Source organism: Delphinus delphis, chromosome 6, assembly GCF_949987515.2.
Source record: "Delphinus delphis chromosome 6, mDelDel1.2, whole genome shotgun sequence".
Classification (NCBI taxonomy): domain Eukaryota; kingdom Metazoa; phylum Chordata; class Mammalia; order Artiodactyla; family Delphinidae; genus Delphinus; species Delphinus delphis.
The window spans coordinates 81,019,616-81,038,086 of record NC_082688.1 but is presented as its reverse complement, the minus strand read 5'-3'; the positions used below and the strand labels follow the sequence as shown (position 1 = coordinate 81,038,086).

Here is an 18,471-nt window from a genome sequence, read left to right as displayed (position 1 = left end):
CTTTCCCGTTGGCCTCGCCCCTGCCCTGTGTGTGGGCGTAAGCGGCATCTCTGAGAGTGTGAGACTGTCCTTGTGCGTTAGACTGTGTTCTTGTGTGAGCGAGACTGTCGCTGTTTGGGTGTGTTTCTCTGTGTAGTTATATCCTTGTGGGCTGTGCCCTGTGTGTGACATAGTTGATGTGTGACCGTGGCCTTTGTGGGGTTGTGTCCTTATGGTTTAGACTGTACCCCATGTGTGATAGTTTGTTAGTTTCTCTTTGTTTCTGTCTCTTCGTGTGTTCGTGTCCCTGTTAAACTGTCTCTCTGTGTGTGAGACCATGTCCCCATGTGACAGTGCCCTTCCTGTGCATGCACGTGACCTTTTATCAGGTGTTACCGTCCCTGAAGTGGGACAGTGTCCCTGCGTAGCTGTGACCTTGTGGATGGTTGTCTTGGGTGTGCTTTTTCTTCTTTGTGGTGACTGTCTTCATCCTGTGTGTGGTGATGTGAAGTTGCTTAGGACGCCTGGGGGGACTGTTTCCGGCGTGTGGTCCCCATGTGAGCCCATGTGCACAGGTGTGAGGGAGCTGTCAGCTCTATCCCTGTGTGTTTTCGATGTCCATGACCTCATCCTGTCTCTGTCTCTTATCCTGGCTTCTAACAACCTTTTCACAGCTGATTCCTTTGGAGCATTTGTCACCGCGTCAGGGCCAAGAACCCCATCCTCCCCCTGCTGCTTGATTTAATTTCTGAAATGGACAGCACATCAGTAGGGGCACCCACGGGGTGGGAGGAAAGCTGTCCAGAGACAAAGGATTAAATCACTGCCATCTCTGGAGCTGTTGCATGGCTGTGTGTATTGTAACAGTTGTGGCACTGTGTGATTGTCATGTCACATTACCCCCTCTGCCTCTGCGTTGTGGCCTGTAGTTGTCATCTGTCATTGTGTTGTCATTTTTTCATTCCTGCCCTGCCCTTACATGGTTGGTTTGTCACTGTTGTCAGGTTGTGTTTCCGTTTCCTTTGTGAGGCAGACAGGGTTCCCCACGTGTTACCCCACTGCCATTGCATCCGTTGTGCTGTTGGGTTGGTTTCCTCATCTTGCGGCTTGTACCTGCCCCCCAGTTTTAAAGGCCCATACTGGGGCCGTGTTAGTTCTGAGCTGCTGTTGGTCAGTGTCGATGTGTTGCTGCTGGGACCGTGTTGGCCACGCCCCCTCCACGACGGTCAGTTTTCAGCCTCCTCCTCAGGCCGCTGGATGCAGTCTCTCTGCTGGGGCGGGGGTGGGGGGGGCGGGCGGTGTGTGTGCAGAGAGAGGGGCTTGGCGTGTTTCCTGGAAGCTCCAGGTTTTTGGAAGGGAGGCTGGAGGGGGGCTCCGTGGCTAGGGCTGGTGGACTGGGGGGGCTCTATGGCTTGAGCCGTGGACACTGGGCCTCTGGTCAGAGGGAGGCCCCCAGTCAGTCTCTGGTCCAGCCTCACAGCTGTGGCCTCCAAGGCCCCCCGGCCACCACCCTTCCGCCTGTTCATCCTCTGTTCGGCTGGTCCCAGGCCCCACAGACGAGTGGTCAGGTCTGGCTGGGTTTCCTGCTTCCCTCTCCTTTGACAGGGACAGAGAGGCTCAGAGAGGGGTGAGACAGAGACAGGCAGCGGGGGAGAGAGCTGGAGATACAGAGAGATCCCCGGCCCAGGGAGGGTGACCGAGGCAGCAAACAGGGACAGATGTTTCAGCACAGAGAAAAGCAGAACTGGGGAGGGGTCTATAAAGGAGGGAAGGGGGCGGCGGCATGGGGCCGGGGGCGGGGTGGGGTGGGGTATCCCGACCCCCTGCAGTCCTGGTGGTGTTAACAAGTCTAATTAAGAGGCCACTGGCCCAACTTAATTGGCTTGTTAACAGGAATTGCCTCTGAAAATCCCCCAGCTAGGCAGGGTGGCTCTCTGGAGGGGAAATGTGAAGGAGTGTTAACAAGGCATACCGCTGCCACCACCACCCCGCCCCCCTCCCCCTCGCTCTGCCCCTCCCACCCTCACTCCACAGATCTGGCTGGGACCAGGGAAGCATCTGTCCTTCCAGGCTTGGGGGGCAGGATGAGGAGGGTAGGTTCGCATCTCCTGGTGCCCGCTTCTCTGGGGCTGTCTGTAGAACCGGTGCCTTAGACTTCCTCTGTCCCACTCGCCCCCCCCACCTAGCGCTGCCTCTCGACAGGTGCTCCCTCCGGCCCTTCCACTCCAGTCTCCTGGGCTCTGTCCATCACGCCTGGGTTGCCGAGGCCGGGGCTGGGGTTTGCTTTTGCCTCTGACAGGCCCCTCCTGGGGGCAAGAGAGGAATGGTCAGAGAGCTCCCTCAGTCCCAGCACTCCCCGACCCACACCCTGAGCAGTTCCTGCCTCATGATGATGTTGACAGCTGCTAGGAGTTCCCTAGGGCTCCTGTCCGGGACCCTGCCCATTCTCCCTTCTCCTGCTGCTGCCCCAGCCCTGTGTGGTTGGGAGCGGGGGACTTGTCAGGGACTCAGAGTCAGGGAGAGGGAGAGAGGCAGGACAGAAAGACGAGGATGGGGAAGATGAAGAGATGGGAAGAGACAGAGGGAGGAGTTCAGGAGAGGGGCCCCTCAGCCCCAGCTTGCCTGGGTAGCAGATGTCAGTGACTGGAGCTGGGCCTGTTGGTGGCAAGACGTTGGGGTCATGGGGATCAGGAAAACTTTTAAAAGGACCTGGGGACTGGAGGTGAACTGGGTCTTCTCTCGCAGCATGCTACACAAACTCTCTACACATACACACATACACACAGTCCCCAGATGTGCACACACACGTGCGAATTTGGAGGCACTCACATGCCTGTACCCTTGTACGGCCGCACAGGAATTTTGCATACCCCTCATCTCCCCAGGACACTCACACCGTGAGACTCATAGCGTCTCAGCCTGGACTCCTCACTTTCGCACATTCACGGGCTCTCATCCGTGCACGTTTGCCTGGGGGTGCTGGGCGGGGCTGTGACCTGTGGCTTTTGCCTTGTGCCCTCCCCGGCCCCCACAGAGACACCCCACGTGCAGTACGAACGCCTGGGCTCAGACGTGACTCTGCCGTGTGGGACGGCGAACTGGGATGCAGCTGTGACGTGGCGGGTGAATGGGACAGACCTGGCCCCTGACCTGCTCAACGGCTCTCAGCTCGTGCTCCGTGGCCTGGAACTGGGCCACAGCGGCCTCTATGCCTGCTTCCACCGCGACTCCTGGCACCTGCGCCACCAAGTCCTCCTAAATGTGGGCTGTAAGTGTTACTCCCAGCACCCCTCATTTGACCTCCCACTTCACTCAAGGGCGTTGTCCACGAGGCCCAGACCCTTGGCCCGGTTCAAAGCCCCTTCCTGGTGGTAGTGGTGGAGGCCCTGACCCTTGCCCTCTGATCCTATTTGAGCCTGCTCTTCTGACCTCTGAGCCCAGTCTCACCCCAAGTGCGGACCCCTGGCATTTTGCACTTGTATCCACCCCCACTGGAGATCTTTGAGATCCTAAAATCCTGTTCCCTATGACAAGATGGGCACAGGAGGGCTGGCAGGCATGGCCCACCTGGGGCCTGGTGGGGAAGAATCCTAGAGTCACAGCTCCGAGCTGGAGTGGCCTCACTCCACTGTGTCCTCTCACAGGGTCTGGCCCTGAGGACCTTAGGGAAGAAAATGGGGTATACGGTTATGCAGGTAGAGGTGTGGCACTCTGGGAAGCTCCAGGGAAGAAGGAGGGCTTCCTGGAGTGTGAAGCACATGGAGACTTGGAAGATTTGGAAGAAACACTGAAAAAGTTCTTTCTGGCAGAGAGCTGAGTGTGACCATAGGTTTCAGAGGCTGGGAGGGCATGAAAAGGCCACTTGGGTTGGTATAAATGGCAGAAGGTTGCTGAAGGAGGGGACGGGGCAGATCATGATCCTAGAAGCTGGGGAGTGACACGATCAGAGTCATGTTAAAAGGTCCCTCTCTCTGTGCTGAGGGGAGGCAGGTGGATGGGCAAAGGCAGGGCCAGGAAGGAGGCTGTTGCTGGGATGCGGGAGAGATGAGGGGGACCTAGGACCGGGGCATAGAGTTGGGGAAGTTGAGAGGGGGTGATTGGACCTCCAGGAGTTGGTGATGGATTGGAGGTAGGGAGGACAGGAGAATAGAAAGGGGGAGGAGTCAAGACGGCTGGTGGTACCAGTCGCTGCAACAGAGACAAGGTGGAAGGGTCAGCTGGAGGAGGAGATGGCGTGTTCCGTTTACACGGTGTCTCAGTTTTGGTTTCCCTAGAATCAGGTGAGAGTTTGCATACAGGTGGTCTATTTGGCAGGTGACAGAAACATCACAAGGGAATGGGAAAGTGATAGAAAAGGAAGTTAAGCTAGCCATTAAAGGGGGAGTTATCTAGCCACTGCTTCTGGGCAACTGGCGCTTAACCCGCTGGGGGAGCCCTGGGAGCCGAGGCAGAATGTGTGCCTCAGAGTTCTCCTGCCTGGGGAGTGCGGGGCCTCAGATGCTTATACACTAAGGGGTCGGGGTGGGGCTGCTTTAATTCCCCAGCACTTTTGGCCTGATGCCCTGACAGGCAATGCAGGTTTTGGTGGCCAAAGAAAGCTCTGAGGCAAATAACTGCAGAAGCGGTCAGCGGGTACGGGTGAGGGATCTGCGGCACCACCATCTGCTGTAGACATGTTGGGTTGTGGTCCCCGGGGGACAGCCGGGAGTTGATGGCTGGTAGCCAGTGAATCTAAGGGTCTGGGACTCGGGGAGAGAGGCCTGTGCTGGAGATGGGAATTTGGGGGGGGGTTGTCAGCATTAACTCTCTGGGAGGGGGTGAGATGGCCAAGGGTGAGATTGTGGGGTAAGGAGAGAAGAGGACCCAGAACCCAGCCCTGAAGACCATCACTGTAAAAGGGGTTGATGGAAGAAACGAGCCACAAAAAGAGATGAAAGATCACAAGGAGCCAGCAGGAAGGTAGAAGGAAGAGCAGGTGAGTGTGATTCCGAGGAGGCATTTGCAGAATCGGGACGGTGAGGTTATCAGTGTTGCTGGCGGTCGTCTGGGCAGGCCTCTGGAGGTCAGCCAGGGGCACCAACTGACAGAGTAAATACTCTGAAAATAGTTTCTTTTCTTCTTGAGCCAAGGATTCAAGCTTCTCCGGCCTCATCCCACTTGGGTGATGCACCCCACTGTCTGGAGATGGTTTCTTTACTCCTGGGAGATACTGAGGGGAGGAGATGCTTGAGGGACCTGGGAGCAGGCCCTTTCCCCACTATCAGGAGACTGGTGTGGACAACCGTGGGAAATGTTAGGCTGAAGTGTTGCTCGGGGTCCGCCACAACACTGACCCGTCAGTGGGGCTAGAGGAGAGGTACACGTATGTTTTGGTAGGGATGTTCCTTTCCCCACAGAAAAGCTTTTTTATGTGTTTAAACTGGAGAGATGGCAGTCATCACGAAACGCCTTAGTTGCAAACCGAGGGTGGAGTGACCCCTGTCGGCCAGCTTGAGATATGCAGGATCAGCCCACCAGAGTCCTCCCTGGCCCACCACAGGGTGTGTTAGAAGTGGACCACGCAGCCTAGCCCTGGGCCCTTACATGGGGAAAAGGCCATATATTGAGTGGCATGCAAGGAGTATGAGGCCAACTTGGTACAAGTCACCCATACCCTTGTCTTCTCAGTTCGAGTCCCAGAAGTCCTCAGGATGGACAAGGCTGGATGTGATGGCTGGGCCTTGGTGGCTCTGGGCCCCCATTCCTGATGACTCGATTTTCTTTGAGAGGTCATTGGAAGGGGATTGGGTCTAGATGTAATGCCTGCAGCCATACCCACAGCTGCCCTTTGTGACCAGAGCCCAGACCTTTTTTTTTATAAGTTTTTAAATTAATTAATTTATTTATTTATTTTTGGCTGTGTTGGGTCTTCGCAGCAAGCAGGGGCCACTCTTCATCACGGTGCACGGGCCTCTTACTATCGCGGCCTCTCTTAGTTGCGGAGCACAGGCTCCAGACGCACAGGCTCAGTAGTTGAGGCTCACGGGCCTAACTGCTCCACGGCATGTGGGATCTACCCAGACCAGGGCTTGAACCCATGTCCTTTGCATCGGCAGGCAGATTCTCAACCACTGCGCCACCAGGGAAGCCCCAGACCTTTTATATATAGTGCTGACCACTCCCCAGGCCCTGCCTGTCAGAGGAGAGCTGGCCATGAGTTGGCTGTAGCATTAGTTACAGATACTTATCTCTCATTGCCTTGTTTCCTTCTAAAGAGTTGGTCAGAGGAACAGGGGACATTAACCATGATTGTTTCAGTCACTTTATATTAGTAACAAGAGACTGGGTTTGGCAACACTCAATATCAAATTATCCTTCTCGCCAGTGCTCAGAGAACAGGACAGAGCTACCCCTGATTTGTGGGCCATTCAAACTAAAAATTATTCAGTATTTATCCTAAACATGTAAGATTTTCATGTCTCTATTTCCAAGGGAACCTGATCATAAAAATATTCCGTTGGAAGTCCCCTTAACCAGGCTGATCCCTGAACTGCTTCCTCCTGACCCACCTTCCTGCCCTCAGGCAGATGGTCACAACCAGCAAGGAGGCCCCTACCCGGGGTGATGAAAGGATCCCCCACATTAGGAAACAGGATCGCAAGGTTCCTTTTAGTAGCATCCTTTTGTTTCCTTAGACACTGCTAATTCCATGTCATTCTGATTTTAAGCTGAAATAAATCAGAGATTAAGTGACTAATTTTAAATAGACAGTTCTTTGTCCAGTTTTAAAATATTTGTATTTGATGGATCAGGACAGGAACTCCCGAACCCCTGGTTCAGCATCGCTTCCTCCTCAGCTCTGTTTGGTGGGGAAGGAGAGAGCAGCCTGTGGTTGAAGAAGAAATTGGAGAGAAAAGACGGGTAGAAGGCGGGCATTTAGGAGTCCAGAAGTTGGGGTGCCTTGAGGGATGTCACGAGATAAGGTTAGCACAGGCCGTGGGCCTTGAATGCCAGGCAGGAGGAGGAGTGTGGGTGCGGCCCGGGCAGGGCTGGAGCTGCAAGGGTCACCCCGCCCCGCCTGGCCTGATCTGGCCTGGCCAGGGGTGTGGGCAGCCTGCCCCTCCTCCTCTCGGAGCCGGCGGGCAGGTCTCGTGCATGCCGGGGGCTCCAGCCCAGGCGGGCTGGCGAGATGAGAGGAAAAACATGCGGTTTGGTGGGCTGGACATGGAAAAACAAGCCAGTTAGGAAAACAAACAAATCCTGGGCCAGCGGGGGTACACGCACGCATGCACACGCACACACAGCCCCCGTGTGGGACTCAGGGACACCCTGCCACGGGCTGATGCTGTCACTTGGGCATCTCAGGAGCCCCCATGGGGGCAACTCAGGAAGGCTGGGCATCCAGGAGCATGCCTGTATGTGATATCATGACACGTATGTGTATGGGCTTTTGCTCACACACAGCCTCTAACACGCTCTCACACGGTGTTCAGCTCATACGTGTGCACACACTTGGAATTCTGGGCACCTTCCCACACCCACCATTTGAAAAATGCATTCAGACCTAAGTTCCGTCTCATACGCAGGGTCTCAGGTTTGTAGTCCTGCTGTCACCGTTTCACACACAGCAGCGCATTTACACGCATTTGCACGGAGGACCTCAGCCACACAGCCTCACACGTGTAGACAATCCCTAAGTCACACAGCCTCACCCCGAGCCCCACACAAATGCAGTCACCCAGCCACGCACAGCCAATCGCAGTGACGCTGCTGCGGAGTCCCAGTTACACACAGGAAGCCTCTCGGAGTTACGCACACAGCCTCACAATGGCCGTCTCTTACAAACAGCTTCTCCCCTGACTTGCAGCGCGCTCCCAGCAGGCCTCCTCACTGCATACTGTCCCACAGCCTCACACTTGGTCTCTCTCAGCACCCCCACCTCCGCCCACCCGGCCGCTCAGCTGGGCTCCAGCTGCAGCAAGTCACTCCTTTTCTTCCTTTTCTTTGTTTTTCTTTCCTCCTTTTCCCTCTGAGAAACCTGGTCCCTGTCAGGAAACCCAAGCCCTTCCCTACTCAGGGCCCAGGGCCAGGCAAGAGTAGCCAGATGACAGACAAAGCCCTGCCTGCCCTCCCCCCCGCCCCCCATGACCTGCCCAGTCAGAGAGGGGAACTGGTTTGCGGGGGGATGTCTGAGGGGAGACTGGTCCGAGGGGAGAGAGGACGGTCAGAGGGAAATGGAGGAAACCAGCCAGTGGGGAGGCTGGGCGGGGGCGGGGGCCTGCGAGTCCAGTGCCATGGCCCGCTCTGCCCTCCGAAGAGTCCCAGGTGGCAGGGAGCTGACTCTGCAGGCTTCAGTCCCCCCCCCCCCCGCCCCCCGCCCAGTGCCCTTCTCCTTTGAAGCTGGGGGTAAGGGAGGGTGGTGGTAGGAGGGGGCAGTGGAGGCTTCTCAGCCAACCTCGGAATGTCCTTTCCTCCTGGGGTGGCTGCCAACTCTGGCCTGGCCCACAGGCCCCCACGAGGCGCTTCCTGTGTCCTTGGCCACCCCCCCCTACCATGCCTCTGTGTCCCTGGGCAGATAGGCACGGCGTACGTGAGGCGCGCAGAATGAACATGGAAGAGACACAAGATGGACGTGGGGCCAGGAAGGCTTCCCCGGGGAGGCAGGCGGCAGCGGGCAGAAAGCAGGCTGCCCATCGTGCAGGCTCAGCTGGCCTCCAGCTCTCCCCTGCAGGCCAGGGGCTGGAGCCACCTCTGCCCACAGCGTAGCCCATGCCACCTGCCACATACAAGCTCCCCTCATGCCTCTCTGACGCCTTCATCTCTCCTGCTGCAAAGCCAGATTGGGCCCTGGGGGTTCGGCCCCAATACATACATACCTCACATATACTGGACGTGTACATGCAGTCACACACAGCCATTCACAATCCCGTGCACACTGGATGGAAGCCCACGGCTCCCCAAGTATCACCACGGCCACTCAGCAAGCGTGGACATGCACTCCCCCTCACCGTCCCTGGCTTATTGAGCTGCCCCCCTCCCATTTCCTGTCCACCTGTCAGGCAGAGGGCGGGGTGGGGGGGCACAGGAGGGAGGTGTCAGTGTCCCTGGAGCCGTGGACGGACATGCCTTGCCTGGGTCAGATCACAGAAGCTGCCTCCTTCCAGGAACCTGAGCCGGCTGTCCTCATGCCTTACCGAATGCCCGAGGGTGGGACAGCTGGTCTAAGTGCTCACAGCAGCAAAAAGAGTGGTTAGACAGCAGAGAGGACTTCCCAAGTATGTGTGTGTGGTCGTGTTGGTGGGTATCCCCGTCCTGGTGTTTAGTACCAGCTCTGGCTTGCTGTGTGACCACAGGTAGGTTCCCATCCCTCTCTGGCCCTCCGCGTTCCCCAGAGTAAAGGCAGGTGCTGACCACATAAAGGGCTGCTTTTTTCTTTTTTAAAATAAATTTATTTATTTATTTATATTTGGCTGTGTTGGGTCTTCGTTGATGCGCTCGGGCTTTCTCTAGTTGTGGCGAGTGGGGGCTACTCTTTGTTGCAGTGCGCGGGCTTCTCACTGCAGTGGCTGCTCTTGTTGCGGAGCGCCGGCTCTAGGGTCATGGGCTTCAGTATTTGTGGCACACGGGCTCAGTAGTTGTGGCTCGCAGGTTCTAGAGTGCAGGCTCAGTTGTGGCGCACGGGCTTAGTTGCTCCGCTGCATGTGCGATCTTCCCGGACCAGGGCTCAAACCCATGTCCCCTGCATTGGCAGGTGGATTCTTAACCACTGCATCACCAAGGAAGTTTCCTAAAGGGCTTCCTTAGGTGTCTGTGATGGAGAAGCTGGGGGCTGGGGCTGGGGTGAGGTACACACCAAGGGAACAGCAGCTTTCTCTCTGCACACACATGCAGTCACACATAGACATGTGCTCTGAGAGCCACACACATAGACATTCCTACATACGTACCCACATTCCATCACACGTCACTCATTCACGTCACACACAGACACATATGTGACATGTATGCATATGAACAGCCGCCCAGTGCTGTCGTTCATGTGGAGCCACCAGGCCTGTCCTCGTGTTTCTCATTCTCTCCCGAGGGGAAGCCTGGGATGTCTCTTCTCCAGGGAGTGCACCCTGATCACCCCACCAACCAGAGGACCCGGTCAAGAACCCCCCTTGGCCTCTGTTGCACAATCTTCCTCTGGAAATGGATGCAGTGTGGCAGGAGATTTGGGGCTGGGGCCGGTTCCCCCAGACATCACCTCCATCCTGTGATCGATGAGCTGAGGCCTGCAGCCCCCTGCTCCCCACGTTCCCGCCTCCATTGAGCAGGTGGGGGGGCTCTCTCCATACAGCCCTTGTTTTCCTTTAATTAAACATCTGGCTCTCTGTGGCCTGGGAAGCCTCAGACCCTCGCTGACAGCACTCTCCCCCCGCCATCTCTGGCATTGCTGATGGGTTGAAGGGGGAGAGCTGGGGTTCTGGGGCCCACCTGTCCCCACACTAACGCAGGGGACTGGGGGCTCCAAGAATGTCCTGACTGTGCTGTCCTCACCCCCAGTGCCGCCGCGGGAGCCCGTACTCAGCTGCCGCTCCAACACTTATCCCAAGGGCTTCTACTGCAGCTGGCATCTGCCCTCTCCCACCTACATCCCCAACACCTTCAATGTGACTGTGCTGTGAGTAGATGCACCTGTGACCTGGTTCCGACCCTGACCTCTGACCTCTCCCCCGGCCCCCCACCATGCCCTCAGTCCAGACCCTAGCCCAGCCTTGGGCTTGACCTTCCCCCAGCCTCTGCCCTACCCGACCTTGATGTTGGTAACGGTGCCTGGGCTTCATCCCTCCCCAGGCATGGCTCCAAGATTATGGTCTGTGAGAAGGACCCGGCCCTCAAGAACCGCTGCCACATCCGCTACATGCACCTGTTCTCCACCGTCAAGTACAAGGTCTCGATAAGTGTCAGCAACGCTCTGGGCCACAACACCACAGCTATCACCTTCGATGAGTTCACCATTGGTGCGTGGGGAGGGGGCGGGTCCCCACTGCATGCTCCAGTGGGAGTAAGTGGATGTTTGCCAACGTGTATATGAGCATTGGTGGGGGTGTCCACATTGTGTGCCCAGGTATATGTGGAACGTATAATGTGTACACATGTGCGTGGCATGCATATACCCGTGAACATCTGAGTGGATGTCCTTCACCTGCCGGGGCCAAGAGACCTCTCCAGCGGCTCTTCCCATCGTCTCTCTGGCTCCCAGAGCATGCAGGAGGGGGAGGGGGGCAGGCTGGGCCAGACCCCTGTGCAGCTGCAGCCTCCACTCCGCCCCCCCCCCACGTTAATGGCTTCCTTACGGCCTGTGATGAACGAGGTGTCAGAACAGGAGACAGGACTGGGACAGATACCGCCCTCCCCCCACCCCCATCCCAGCCAGACCCTCTGCCCGCCCCTGCCCCATCCCAGCCAGACCCTGTGCCTCCGCCTGCCCCCACCCCAGCATGGCTGGATCCCCAGCCAGTCTCTTGCTATGTGAGCTGGGCCCTTAGATGCTCTCATCAGATTCTCAGCCCACTTCCAACCCAGATCTGCAACACCTGTGGACTGTCTTTTACCTTTGACCCACAAAGCAGCTTCAAACCCAGCCTCTTCCAAGCTAGGCCGTGTCTCAGTTTGGAGCTGGAAAAGTTGAGGTGAAAAGCCAGGCTTGGGGCAGTGTATGATGCTGGTACAGGCTGGGGCGATCCAGGTGATGACGAGGGTAGTGGAAGGGCATGACATAGGCTTGGTAATTGGGGTGCTGGTCATCATGAGGATGGGGTTGATGATGGGATGAAATTTAGGATGTTGATAGCATGAGCTGGTGACAGTGACTGTAGTGACCGTCATTGGTGATGACAGGGATGTGAAAGGTGGAAGTAATGAGACGGTTGTTAACGGTGGTTGCCAAAATGGACAACAGAGAAGAGCGATGATTACTGATGTGCATTGGTTGACATGGCGGCTGGGGTTGACGAAATGGGGTTGTTCCAAGAGATCAGTGTGGTGCTGAAGCTGTGTTTCCTCAACAGTGAAGCCTGACCCTCCAGAAAACGTGGTAGCCCGGCCAGTGCCCAGCAACCCTCGCCGGCTAGAGGTGACATGGCAGACCCCCTCGACCTGGCCTGACCCCGAGTCCTTTCCTCTCAAGTTCTTTCTGCGCTATCGACCCCTCATCCTGGACCAGTGGCAGCATGTGAGTACCCTGCCCAGATCCCGAGAGCCTGAATCAGAGCCACACGGTGTGGGAGGCCCCTGTATCCCTGCTGCCGGCTGTTCCCATGTGAAGCCTGAGGGCAGTCAGAGAGGCTTTCCGGGGGAAAGAAGGGACCAGGTGGGCCTGGAAGGATGGATGGAGCTGAGGGAGGTGTCCTGATCTAAGGTCCTTAGGGGTTCCTGGTGACCCCCATTAGGGCAACAGGAACGCATCTGTCGTTGTGGCGCCGCATGGTAGTGGAGAGAAATGCTGGGAGGCAGATGGCAGGCAGTGTTTCCCTTTTCTTACCTCTGGCTTCAGCCCTGATCAGACATCTCCCTCTTACACTCTGGGCCAGGCTCTGAGCCTGTGCTGGACCCAAGGGGCACGATAGTCCCTGTCCTCAAGGACTCACAGATGGGCTCAAGGGGTCAGAATCAGGCAATAGAGTCAAGCTCAATCCAGGGTGTGAGCTCAGGCCGTGATTAGTGTCATGGCTCCCCAAAGTCAAGTCCACCTTAGAGGTCAGCTTAAAGTTATGGGTCAGAAGGTGGTCTGGACCGGGAACGAAGCAGTGGACAGGGGGCTGTGGTCTGGGATATTGATCAAGCTACGAGAGCGAGCTCTGGGGAGCAGCCAGGGGCTTGGGGCAGACTTGAGTTTCTCTCTCCTTGAGGGCCCTGGGCCCATAGGGCTGTGGGCGCTATGTGGCCCATAGGGCTGTGGGCTAGGTCTGGGGCTGGGAAGGTGCGCCCTGGGGCAACCCAGGCTGGCACCCAGGGTCAACCTGTGCCCCCACTGCATCCACCTGGTTCCAACCTCATCTCCTCCTGCGCCTCTCCCAGCTGGCCTTTAAAGCGCGTAATTCGATTCCAGGGCGCCTGTCCTGGTTGCAGGCCTGGCTCCCACAAAGGCTGCTTACATGCTCATATGTTCCCTGACAGAGTCCGGAGTCCCTCCCGCCTGGCCAGCTGCCCGCGACTAATGCATCGCTAATAACCAGGGTCTAGTTTCACAAGCCCCCCCCTCCTGCTAACTAGCTACAGGCAGCAGCCCTGCGCGTCGCAGTGCACACGCCTTGCAGTGGACCTGGCACACTGCCTACCACACACACACGGGAACATGCACGCACACACGTGGCCCCCAGCAGGAACCATGCTCCCTACGTGCGTGTGACTAACATGCCAAGGCCACCCACTGGCCTGCACCGTGGGCAGAGCTGACCCCAACGCTGAGGCGGGCAGAGCAAAATATGTGGGCTCTGTGGCAAGAACATGAGTGGCCTGTGGCACAAGTTATCCCTGCTCCATGTCACATTGGTATTGTGGTTGACTAGATTTATGGCTCTTTTGAACTTGAGTTTTGCTCTGAACAGAATGGACTCTCCCCAGTCCTTAAGCTTGGAGAGAGGCAGGTGTATGATTGGGAGGGGCAGTGGAGGGGAGAGCAGAGAAAAACATCACTTGGATTTTCAGGAGGATGTGAGAGATACAGGTCAGGAATTACACAAGAATGGGCACCGTGAGGTCTGGCAGGGGCTGTCTCAGCATGGACAAGGGGGAGGTGAGTACTGGGACCCAGCATGGGTTCCCTGCATCTTCTGCTCTGGGCCTAACTCAGCAGGAAGGCTGGGAGGGCATGTTTGATGTCTGCTGCCACAGACTGGATGGAGGACTCCTAGGAAAGGCGGATGCCAGCAACTAGGGAATTCCTGACAGTTGTGGAGCCATTCTCTTAAGGGGGTGGATTAAGGGATCAGTGACAACCTAACAAGAAGGGCCCAGGCCTAGGAGATGTGGCTTCCAGGAGGGCACTGTGCTTCTAGGCTACATTCCTAGAGGTATGGTTGGTTGCCCACCGTAAGCCCACCAGTGAGGTGGTAATTTGATCTGCTCCCCATGGCCCTCTCCCTTTGGGGAAAGACAGATGTGGAGATCCGGGGGACAGAATCAAAGGAGGAGGCCCGAGGGTCAAATCCTGGGAAGAGGGAGAAGGAGCGGAATGAGCTAGGGCTACTTAGCCAGAGGGGGTTTTTGCAGAGCAGAAGGGGCCTGGGGGACCAGAGGTGGAACTGGGCCCCAACTCCAGGAGAGGGGGGTCTCTGGGGCCCACCGATCTTCCAGGGCTGGGAGTAGAACTTAACTGAGCCCAGATCTGGGCCCAAAATGGCTCTCATACCGACTCTGGCCTTTACCAGTACCTCCTATCTCAGGCTCACAACCCCTGGAGGAACTGGGAGGCTTTCCTGCCCCACTTGGACCCAGCTGCCCACACACGAATCCACATACACACACGCACATGGGCTCACAGACTGTCAGGTCAGGTAGCCCAGACCCTGGTTTTCTTGGGGGAAGAGTGTAACAGGGACCAAAAATGCCCTGAAGCCAGACGTGGCCCAGAGCAGGGGCGGGGGGGGGGGCCCTCCTCCGCCCCTGCCGGCTGCCCCTGTTTACGAGGCGCCTTAATGAGGCGGCGGGTGCCGCTGAGATGAACCAGAGCCCAGCCTGGGCCTGGGAGGGGCGCCGGACAGGCAGGCCAGCCTGGAGGGTGCGGGGAGACCCTCAGGATGGGGCCGGCCAGGGCAGGGGTGGGGTGGCCATGCCTCCAGGAGGAAGTGGAGCAGCTGTCCTGCTGTCCTGCCGCCCCAGGAGCTGCCCCCCCCACCCCTTTTCCACCTCAGGCAGGGCGATGACTGTAAGTGAGGCCACCCTGAGGGGGAAACCCCGCCGGGGCCAGGCTGGTGGGTGCACCAGGCATCTGGGAGCCCAGGCTCTGAGCTGGAACCCGTGGTAACGACAGAGCTGGCTGAAGTCTCTCTGGTGCTCACCATGTGCCTGAGTCCTCCTTACAACCCTGTGAGAGCGATCATTAACGCCATTTTACAGATGAGGACCGCAGGGCATGTGGAAGTTAGGTAACTTAGTCACCTAGTTAGTAGGGGATGGAGCTAAAATTTGGACTCGGGCAGCCTAGCTCCATGCCTGCGTTTGTAACCTTCCCTTTAAACAGCTCCTTGATGGAGTGGGAGAGGGCAGCACAACATTACGCCTGTCTCACCCCATTCCTCTTGTCGCCTCCAGCTGGAACTGAAGTCGGGGCTGGGCTGGGGCTAGTGAGAGAGCTGGGGTGACAGCAGAGTGAAGACACTGATTAAAGTCCTCCTCACTCTCCCCTCGGGGCATTTCTCATCTCCTTAAAGATCTCCTCCCCCAGGACTGTCTTTGCTCCCTGTTGGTAGGCGGGGTGGGGGGGGTGCGGTCTCCTCCCGGAGAAGTCTTCACTCTCCCAGGGATATGCTCAGTGTCCTCCCCCCAGGGTCCGCCGTCCCTATACACTCCCACCCCGTGATTTGGCTGCAGGTGGAGCTGTCGGATGGCACGGCGCACACCATCACGGACGCCTACGCTGGAAAGGAGTACATCATCCAGGTGGCCGCCAAGGACAATGAGATTGGGACGTGGAGTGACTGGAGTGTGGCCGCCCACGCCACACCCTGGACTGAGGAGCCACGACACCTCACCACCGAGGCCCAGGCCCCCGGTGAGCCCGCCCCCTGGCCTCCCTCCTTCTCCTCCCGGGACTTGGAGCATCTGCCCCAGGGGTCTCCACAGTCTGTGCGGCTGGCACACTCCCGTCGGTCTGTCCAGCCCCCGCTGTCACTCGTCCTTGCTGTCTGCACATTCTCGGTAGGGGCCTCTGATGGAGGGGGCCTCTGGGTGCCTTGGGGAAGCAAAGACCTGCCTGATGGGTGAGGCAGGGGCTGTCTGACAGGAGAAGCAGGAGCAGTGTGCCTGTGGACCCCAGATGGAGGTGGGACTCCAGCCCCGGCCCGGCCCGGCTCTGAGTTTCCCCCGTGTTCCCCAGAGACCACGGCCAGCACCACCAGCTCCCTGGCACCCCCGCCTACCACGAAGATCTGTGACCCCGGGGAGCTGGGCAGCGGCGGAGGACCCTCGGCGCCCTTCTTCATCAGTGTCCTTGTCACCCTGGCCCTGGCTGCCGCTGCCGCCGCTGCCGGCAGTCTCCTGATCTGGTAAGTGGAGTGAGGCTGGGTGGTGGAGGGGAGCCCGAGGGGACCCCGACCCCACCCTCTTCCCTCACAGTCTCCTGCCCTGTCCCCCCAGAGCCCGGCATCCCGTGAGGACATGCCAGCGCACCTGCAGAGGAGCAGGAGGCCGGAGCTGAGCCTGAACACCCTGGTTTCTATTTTGCACACGGGCAGGAGGACCTTCGGCATTCTCTCGAGACACAATTTGTAGAGACCCCGGCAGGCCCGGGCCTGCCGCCCCCCAGCCCCGCCACACCACGCCGGCCCCCCTCCCTGCTCAGGGCAGGGGGCCATGCAGCTAACCCACCCACCAAAGAGCACCCACACCTCCGTCCTAAGCCCTGGGGCTGGGCCCTCCAACGCCAGCGACTCCCAGGAGCCCTTGGGGGGCCTGAGGGGAGCCCCTCACATCACAGTCTCGCCTCCTGTCCCAGCCTCCTGTCTGTTCCAGGGTCTCTGTTGCCACCATCAGATTATAAGCTCCTGGCGCTGGGGGGGCCCGGCCATCCCCTTCCCCCGGCACCCACACTCTTCAGTGCCCCGCCTCCGCCCCTGTTTTGTACGACCCTCCCCTTTTCCTGCTCCTGCCCCGCAGTATTTAATGCCCTGTCAGTCCCCTGTAGTCTGACTCAGTGGTAACTTGCTGTATTTGAATTTTTTACAGATGTATATACGGGGGTGGGGGGTTCTCATTAAACGTCACCATTTCATGAGTCCTTGGACCGGACCCACTTTGGGAGGGTAGCCCTTGTCCAAGGACCTCTCCCCTTCCAGGCCTGGAGGAGGGAAGCAGTTAGAGTTGGAGAGAGACAGCCCTCTCCAGACAGGTGGGGAGAGGCAGCTCAGCTCTCAGGCAGGTGTGTCCGTGGACAGGGCTTCCCGCCTCTTTGGAGTGTAGAGCTCCCTGGAGGCCATGGGCAGAGTTTTGGGGAACGAGGGGCCCCAGTGAGGCAGGTCCCACGCCGGGGGCATCCAGTCATCGCCGGGGGCTACTGAATCCTGGCAGGGCCAAGGTCTGTCAGGGGTCATCTCCGGAGCTGCCTTCCACGGGTGCCCAGGCCTGGCTTTACCCACGGGGCAGAGGTGCAAGAAGGGGAGGAGGCCGGGTTTCATCCTCGGGGTGGAGGGGTTGTCATCCCTGCCATTCAGGAGACACAGGCCGGGGTTCCAGCAGGTCAGGCCTGGAGCTCAGCCAGGGCTGAGCGTGCAGAGCGCAGAGTAGCCTGGGCAGGCAGGGAGGTTGCCCGAAGGAGGCCACTTGGCACGTGACCAGGCATTGGCCTGGTGCTTCAGGACGGGAAGCGTGGAGTGCGAGGTTTACCCCAGGGTTAGACTGCAGTGAGGACTCAGTGTGAGTGGGAGGGGAGCGGGCTTCGGCTTTACAGGGTACTCAGGCTCTGGGCCAGCGCCACGCCCTTCCGGTCCCCAAACCGGGACTCCAGGATCCCTTTGATTTCCCCTCGGGAGGAGAGGCCCCCGGCTGCCTCAGGTCCAGGCCCCCTCGTCGGAGCCGCCTCCCTGCAGCTCCTTGGCTGAGAATCCCCGGGGCTGGGGCCAAGTTGGCCGGCACCTCTGGCCTGGGGGTGGGGGCAAAGGGTTAGGCCACAGCCCCAACCCGGGAGCCGGGCTTGGCCACGCTCCAGGCGGCTGGAGCAAAAAGAGAAGTGGAGTCGAAGCCAGAACACGCTGGTCCACGCACAGCCAAGCCCCCACCGCCCAGGCAGGCACGGAGCCGCGCACCGCCACTGAGCTGCTGCCGCCGAGTCACACGTGCACCCCAGTTCAAACCCTCCTCCTCAGACCAGGGTCAGGAAATGAGCATTCCTTTGCTGGTCTCGCTTCCAGCCTGGGATGATGCCCTGGGAGGAGGGGTTCACAGTTCCAGGAGTACTGATGAGTCAGGCCTGGACAGGACTCCGGGCGGGTGAGGGGCTGAGAGCGAAGGTGGCTGGCTCTCCTCCAGGCTGGGCACTAGAGGACGAGACGGGTGTTCCAGGCGGGAGATGGCATGGAAAGCGAAGGCCGGTGTCAGGGGAGAGAGGCCTGTGGCGTTTCAAGCCGAATAGCTTAGCCCCAGCTGTGGGAGCACACGGCTCATCCACAGGAAGAGGCTCCCAGGATGGACATCCTGAGCAGTGGCTGTGGACCTGTCTCTGTGTCCTGGACCCCCAGTTCTGTCTGTCTGGTCTCTGAGGTGTGGCTCGGGCCTGAAACCTGCACTCCAGGTCCAGCAGGGGTGGAGGGA

At 58.5% G+C, this 18,471-nt stretch overlaps 1 protein-coding gene across 3 annotated transcripts in view; it reads left to right on the top strand.

Moving 5' to 3' along the window:
* Nucleotides 1-16,924, top strand: part of CNTFR (ciliary neurotrophic factor receptor) — a 39,203-nt gene extending 22,279 nt beyond the window's left edge. For all 3 annotated transcript variants that reach the window (XM_060013495.1, XM_060013494.1, XM_060013497.1), the window contains exons 4-10: nucleotides 3,014-3,247; nucleotides 10,507-10,624; nucleotides 10,798-10,964; nucleotides 12,015-12,178; nucleotides 15,538-15,718; nucleotides 16,043-16,211; nucleotides 16,303-16,924. In XM_060013495.1, the coding sequence (XP_059869478.1) occupies nucleotides 3,014-3,247; nucleotides 10,507-10,624; nucleotides 10,798-10,964; nucleotides 12,015-12,178; nucleotides 15,538-15,718; nucleotides 16,043-16,211; nucleotide 16,303 (1,034 nt within the window). In that variant the 3' untranslated portion in view covers nucleotides 16,304-16,924. The remainder of the gene's footprint in view (nucleotides 1-3,013; nucleotides 3,248-10,506; nucleotides 10,625-10,797; nucleotides 10,965-12,014; nucleotides 12,179-15,537; nucleotides 15,719-16,042; nucleotides 16,212-16,302) is intronic.
* The last annotated feature ends 1,547 nt before the right edge of the window (nucleotides 16,925-18,471 follow it).